Source organism: Bicyclus anynana, chromosome 14 (genome assembly GCF_947172395.1).
Source record: "Bicyclus anynana chromosome 14, ilBicAnyn1.1, whole genome shotgun sequence".
NCBI classification, from domain to species: Eukaryota; Metazoa; Arthropoda; class Insecta; order Lepidoptera; family Nymphalidae; genus Bicyclus; species Bicyclus anynana.
Window position 1 is genome coordinate 2925226 of NC_069096.1, and position 8104 is coordinate 2933329.

Consider the following 8104-nt stretch of genomic DNA (forward strand, 5'->3'; position numbering starts at 1 on the left):
TTCACCCGCAGGTTCCCGTTCCCGTATTCCTACGGGAACGGGAACCTGCGGGTGAATAATATATAGCCTATAGCCTTCCTCGACAGCTAGGCTATCTAACACTGAAAGAATTTTTCAAATCGGACCAGTAGTTCCTGAGATTAGCGCGTTTAACCAAACAAACAATCTTTCATCTACCCCTACCCTAAATAATATAGATTTATTGTGCTTTACGTACAAAGAATATTAACACTCTCGGCGAGGCGGTGTTGCAGGCACCGAGTGGTTCCAATGACCTGTGACCTTTATAGTGTTTGCTGATCCAGTAGGATTCGTACCACATAGTATGCATACAAGTCTAATACACATCGTAATACTTCTCGAAGCAATCGCGTAACAGTGATGGTAGTTGTTATCTCACGCGGTATTTTTGTTCAACGTAAATATTTATACTCTCCTTGAGTCTATATTAGCACCAGCTACCATAAAACATTCCTTCACGATGGTTTGGGATTGCGGAAATTTTTTTGCGTTTCTGTGAGATATTTTTTAGGCTGTTAAATTAATTGACTGTCTAGCTGTTAGTTGGTCTATGCGGCTGCAATCATCTCTACCATATTCGAAACTTAGGGTGTAATTCCGCTATTTTATAATCGTCGATGTAATATTCGCCTATAACAAGTTTTATTAGAAGTTGAACATTATTTCTATGGGATGCCAAATGACACTAACAACGTAGTTGCTATGGAAATGAGCGATGTGACATCGCTGTAACTTTACAGAATGCAGGGACTGGGATATCTCAGTGACAGCGTGGAGTTGATGCTGCCACGAAGAACACGTAACGTAACGCCGATCCCAATCAGCCAATGATATTAAATACTGTTAGATGTGACAAAAGAGGAAAATACACAACTCAATTTTAGGTGTGGTCAACAACGAACGTTATTTAAAGTATGTACCTATGGATATATTGTGAGAAACCATATCACGCGAATGAATTTCCTCTTCTTTGGGTTACCTGCGGCAATATTTCAACCTTCGCCACTGGTACGTAACTAACATGTTTATCAGATGATAAATATAGCAACTTAATCTTAGCTAGGAATATTTCCGACATCCATCAAAAACTCATTTTCTATCAACAACGATGAGCTACCTACATACAATTTAAACATAACATGATGACCTAATAGTTAACATCACTGTCATATATATATATATTATAATAATAATTAGTTATTCTATAGAAGTTAAGTTTGTGGTGTTTTAGGGGGTAATCTGATGACCTACTGAACCGATTTTGAAAATTCTTTTACCACTAGAAAGCCACGGTATTTATGAGTGCCATTACTGATAGTCTTCTTCTTCTTCTTCTTTCTGGGCCGTTTCCGCACTTGGCCATGTGATTGGCCGTTGTACGTGGGTCCTTCAGAGTAGGTCCCCGCTGGATTCACTCTATCCAGCCGAGCTCGCTCTAGGTCTTAGCTTAGGCCAACTCATGAGCTTTATTTTAGCCCCGTATTCTCACGAGGAAGGTGTCGGCTAGTAGGTTTCTAATAAATATCATAACCATGTATGCAAGTACTTACTTAATGAATAAGTGCCCATAAAAGTGGCATTCTTGGAATATAGGTTAATCATCACCCACACCCAAGTAACTTGATTAGTCTATAAAAGAGTTTGCTATCCATCCCATGAGTGCTGTTATTCTTAACATGACCATACGTCTCATGTTGTATGGGACAGTCCCGTTTTCGGGCTGTCGGTCTTTAAACTTTTAGATGCCCTGCGGTTTCACACTCATAGTTCTCGATCCCGTGCTATTACGAGGATAAAATATAGTCAATGACATTCATAAATAACGTGGCTTTCTATTGGTAAAAGAATTTACAAATCGATTTAGTAGGTACATCCAAAGATTAACCCATAAAGTACCACAAAATTAGTATACATTTATTTACAACTAGCTGACGCCGCGAGGTTTCACCCGCGTGGTTCCCGTTCCCGTAAAAATACGGAGATAATATTATATAGTCTATAGCCTTCCTCGATCAATAAGCTATCTAACATTGAAAGAATTTTTCAAATCGGACCAGTAGTTCCTGAGATTAGCGCGTTCAATCAAACAAACAAACTCTTCAGCTTTATAATATTAAATATAGATTTACAAGAAACAATACTAGATATTTTCAAACTACATATTTCCATTGACAAATACAAAAATATTATCTAGAGATCACTCTACGCCTGTGAATTACTTCATTACCTACTTATTTTGTTTAGATATGCTTTCAATATTTGTTTGTGTAACTATAGGTTTAGTATAGGTGTATACCTACCTAGGTATTACATATTTTTTTAGTGAATAGAAAATTTTCACCTAAGTAATTCAGCAAATGTCCCGCGCTGAACAAAAAATAAATGGGCACGTTAGTTATTCTATTAGCTAAGGCTAAAATGGATAACATATTATTATAGGATAGTCTATCAAATAATGTAAATCGAGGTCTGATGAAGATGCCTTAGATAAAATCCTTTAATTATGGTAAATATTTTTAGCAACAGAATAATATTATTTTAAACGACAATATATGACTTACCTACCTACCTACATAGTGCAAAGGTATATTATACAGGTTGCTCGGGAGTATTTATTATAGGAGCCGAATTGCATAACTAATATTTTTTTTTAACTAAAAAATAAAACCTTTATATGTTTTCATACAAAGTAATTCAAAAAAATTCCGGCTATTCATGTATCTATCCTTGAATTTTAACATACGTAAAACTTAGCTACGAAAATATGTAATATGTTTTTTACTCCGAAAATATTCATATTAGAACACATGTTCCTTAGACATTTTTAATTAATTTTATTTATAGAATTAATATTCTTTAAAGAAAATTAATCCTAGAGTTATGAGAAATACTCCCAAGCATTCTGTATACTATACTCCAATAATACATAGTATCATAGATTTACGAGTCGGTACAAGATGCCTATAATATTTCTATTGTCGAAATAATCAGTCTTGATACTTTTAATTTTAAGTAAAAGCACAGAAAACATATGTACAAGGTAAAAGTACCAAGTTACAAGAAATATATTTTATTTGCTTACTAAGAATACCTACCTAAAAATATAGATAAAATTTTTAAACGCATAAAGTCGTTTAATAATTTTATCTATATTTTTTATGTTCAGCACATTATAAAAAGGATTATTAAACAGTAAACGATTACTAATAATCATGGCTCATTATCGGAGAATTGGGATGTGCCACCGAAGTCCAAGAATAAATATTCGGTTTTTATTTGGCTGATTCGTAGGCCAAGTTCTCCTACCACTTTCCCAGGGAAAATTGTAAAGTGCTTGAGCACCCAAGAGTAATATTTTAGTATCATATTTTAATATTTTATAGGCCGACAAAGCTCAACGAGTCGTGAAGCTGAAATAGCAATTTGGCAAGTGGCAATGGGTGCGGCACATGATTCGAGGTGCTGGAATGGCAATCCCGCCAAGTGGACTGACGACATCAAGCGAGTTTTGAAGCGAGTCGAGAATGCAGGCGGCTCAGGATCGTGATGTTTGGAAGTCCCTACAAAACGCATAATATGTCCTGCAGTAGACGTTCATTGGCTGATATGATGATGATGATGATAATGATGATGATGATGATGATGATTTTATATACAATATCGAAAATTAAAAAAACTGTAAGTAAATAAATAAATGAGAAAATATAGTTTATTTCCAGCCGTGACACAAATGTGGAAAATTGATTACAACCATTTTTAATTGGACAAGACAATTAATTAACAATAATTAATCATTGGTCTATCATAACTATTATGATCATTGATCACTCGATCTCGAAATGCTACGATTTACTGCGTAGTACGAAAGCCGACACAGAAAAGTTAATGTAGGTCATAGAGAGACGTATTGAAAGATCTCCTAGAATTTCTTCCTATTTGAAGATTATACAGATATTTAGATTTACTTACAGGTATTTGAAGTTAGAGACACATAACTACTTTAACCCTTTTGTACTTAAAAAATATAATACTTAATAAAATACAACTTTTATCTAGCTCAGACTCTACGTCTTACAAGGTTATGTATTTGTAATGGAATTTTTCTTAAATACATAAATAATTAGATAAATATTTAGAGCTTACAAAATTGTATACGTATAACAAAAATTTTATTTTTCAATGCCATGCCAAATTATTTAATTGCCATCCATTCACTAAAAGGACTTTGGAATCTCAAGGAGTTGTCTGTTAATGTACTTAATTGTACATAAAAATATATTCTTAAAACGCACAGCATTCCTCATGAAAGATCAGGTCAGTTCGTGCCCTCTCTTTTACACCTACTGGTAACGTGTGGGATAAAAAGAGCCGGTCTTATATAATTACGAGGCATGACTGGTCGACCTTGATGATGTCACCGTTTGCTTACAGAATTTGTTTTGATTGTTGGACGAGACAGGGAGGTTTCGTTTTGTATAAATATTATCTTTGTGTACATAAAAACAATTATAAAAGAGAAAGTTATAAAAAAATAACTGAATTATTTACAACATATCTACCTATTTAAGAGTTTTTTATGGGAACGACATGCAAAACATCTTGAACTTTTTTATAACATCTTTCGCTAATCATGCATTGCTTGGATATTCTTTGCCTGAGATGATAAACAAAAGCCTTTAGGAATTAAACTTAAACTCGTGACGCGTTACATTGGACAATATATGACCTATTACGTTTGTAACAAGAGCATTGATTATAAAACCACTGAACAAGAAGATGAGTTGAGATGATAATTTAGGTAGTAAGTTTTATTATAATGACCAGAAAAAGACTTTAAAAGAATGTCATCATCACCCTTCATTAGCGTACAGAGTACCCAACACAAATAGCAGAAACATAACGCGATGATTCACGGATTCCATAATACTGTATAAAGTGTGTCCGTGACCTCAGCGTGCCAGTCGTAGTGCACGTGCACTGACCGATTGGCGATACATGAACGCACTACGGGATCACGCAAGATTGTGATGAGGACGTGTGTTGACTCCTAAATACCCTCAACTTTAATCTTTGGGCTAGGCTGATGCTCTAAAAATTATAAGAATGATTTTAATTTTACGCTTTCATAACAATTTAATTTCTGTTGAGTGTTTGAAAATTTTTATGAAGTAGAGACATTTTAAATAGTAGGGGTAGGTATTTACAAAAGCTTAACGGAAGTATTAACATTGTAATAATGCAGCACCATACTTGACCGATGATGTAAGAATTATATCGATTCACCGTTCACGCCTGTGTTGAATGATGACAGTAATATTATTTTCATAGCGGCTACTATTCACATTTCCTCATTATATTTCTTTGAAATAAATAAAATCTACAATTTTTAAATAACTCTGAACAATAAAATTTAGCGTCTATGTCGTGATTTTTACGTATATCGTTGGATTTATGATTTTTAAGAACTCTCTGTGACAAAATAGTAGGTAAGGTAATTTCTCACACCAAATAGAATTGCCTTACAACTTAAATGAAAGGTCACCACATTAGCTATTTTTATCATTTGTTTACACTGTACATTCTGTACATTATTGAATTCTAAATTGAGTGAGCACATAAAACGTGACTAACAAGGTGCTGTTTCGAGATTTCAAGCAACTTTGTCAAATATAAATTATCCTATATTGCCACTGCGTAGATTCATAACAACGTCCTTAAAATTATTTTGAGTTTCTACGTCTCATCAATTCCTTTCTTTAGTTTACTAATTTTATTTCATTAGTTTCTCAGACTTTAGATACGAAATTCTGACATGACTCAGACTAATGGAATTCAATCTTTGTTCTTAGGTTGCTTTTACTCAGTGAATCATTTAAATATTACTTAATTATTATCAATAATAAATTGTTATCTCATTTTAGTAAGGTAATTTACATTATTTGATAAAAAAAGAGTTGATTTCAAGAAATACAATCTAGGTTACCCTCAGCATCATAATAAATCTTAAAGTAAAATAAACCTCATGTATAAAATGCACTTAGGTACGAGTATAGTGATCCTACTGAGAAGTACGAATTCTCTAATAAAACACTAGATAAGTGATTTAAACCCACGTTTACATGTCCAATTGTGGTCGCTTATCATCATCATTTGAGCCAATTTGATAAAATCTTATGGTATGACGAGTAAATCTGATCTTTGCAGACTCTAACATTAAACGCAGATGATTCGTCATTTCAGACTTCGTCGTTAATGGACCGTTTATAACTAATTAACAGACAACAGTATATGTACCAAAACGATCCATTTAGGTATCTGATATATATATCATCGGTAGCCTTGTGGAGCCGAACGTCCTCATAGTGACCTCATTTTTGTTAAACTGCAAAAGGGTGCTGCGTCGGTATTAGGGGTTGGAAAGTTTTTTTTTGAAATACGGTTTGGGCTCCGGTTTTAAGCCCGGGTTTATTAAGGATACTATTTTCTCCTTACTTTGATCAGTTTTGTTGCAAATTTGAACAAAGTAAGACCTTCGGCCTTAGTTGTTTATCATTCTACTGGTGAAAGATGAACCCGATAATTTTGAATCTCATTATCGCCATTAGGGAAAGAATATTATTGTAGCTTTTTCAAATTAGTCGTAGTTAGTGTTTCCGTATTAGATTGCATAATGTTTACGTGAAAGATTCCACTATATCAGGTAATATAGCAGACTACTTGTCGTAAATAGGTAAAATACATTCCTCATTTAAAGGAATTTCTAAAATTTCAAATCGCAACATATTATTTGAACCTGTACCTTTTTTAAGACCACCTCTTTCTACATATGAACAAGAGTCTAGACTATGCTTGTCTCTAAGAGATAAGCGATGATAATGACCAAGCCGATAATCTCGATTATCAGAATAATATATAAAAATAATTAGGTAGAACGTAGGTAATTAGAAGTTGATACGATGAAAAATCTGATATTGCAATATTATTATTGTTGATCTGTATCTCTCATATCATCGCACTTACTTTTTAAAAATGAATTTACAAAATGCTGTGAAACTCTCTCTAATATCATCTATTGGAGTAGAGCTATCATATACGACTACCAACAACCAAGTACCAACATCACATAAAAATATTCTTCTATGCGTAGCACAATGTTCTACAAATTGAGATTTGCCACGCCCAGAAAGAAGGTAACCGTAAACAAATTTAATCCTTGGAAAATATAATTCTTATCTAGGAAGAACGTTAAATTGTAGTTAAATGGCCATAAGTAATTTTTTTGGAAGTTATATTTTTGCAATTGGCAAATGCCGATCATTACTAATATACTAATACTTAATCAGTGCCAATAAAAAACATATTTTTTTGTATTGATGAATTCGGAAGCTATTTAGGTATAAACTAACTACTCAACTATGAAGTGAAAATGAGCGAAATTTTTGAAGCCTTATCGTTCCAGCAACATGACATAAATACCTACAGGAAAAATTTACTCTACATCACCTACGTAATTTTAAAATAAAATATTTAAAATAGTTTTCCAACCATAGGTAGGTAGGTATGGTTGGAAAACTACTTTGGATGAAATTATCATACAAAATTACTTGTACCTACTAAATATTAAAAAATCATCATGTATTTATTACATCTTAAAGTAAAATAATTTATTATTACTATATATTAATTCATGCCAGAAAACATTATTGTTACAGAAAAAAATATATATCAGTATAATATTATAATATTGTGGCATTTAAATCTCACCTGCGATTCCGCTAAACATTTTAATGTATTCCTCTGAACAGTTACCACACAAATGATTATTTAACACACAAGTATTTCAGACACAATTTAATTAAATTTTTGCACAAAGATTTATTTTGCTCTAAATCGCTATAAAATTAATTCGCTGCGTAATAATATCCGCAGACCGCAACCTTCAAGATCACACCGCAAGTGCTAGAAAAGACGAAATCCGAACTTAGCCACTTCGCGTTTCGATCAGTGAACAATGCAAGAAGCGAGCAACGACCAAAGTGATCGCATCCAGCTATTTTTAGATACGACACATTACGTCATAACT

At 33.2% G+C, this 8104-nt stretch overlaps 1 protein-coding gene across 12 annotated transcripts in view; it reads right to left on the reverse strand.

Annotated features, from left to right (window-relative positions):
* LOC112048533 (perilipin-4) overlaps positions 1-8075 on the reverse strand; it is a 29575-nt gene extending 21500 nt beyond the window's left edge. For 11 of the 12 annotated variants that reach the window (XM_052885312.1, XM_052885323.1, XM_052885318.1 and 8 more), the window contains exon 1: positions 7786-8074. In XM_052885312.1, the coding sequence (XP_052741272.1) occupies positions 7786-7804 (19 nt within the window). In that variant the 5' untranslated portion in view covers positions 7805-8074. Of the gene's footprint in view, positions 1-7785 lie in introns of all 12 variants that reach the window. The other variant, XM_024086087.2, reaches the window with a different exon arrangement.
* Between the last annotated feature and the right edge of the window lie 29 nt (positions 8076-8104).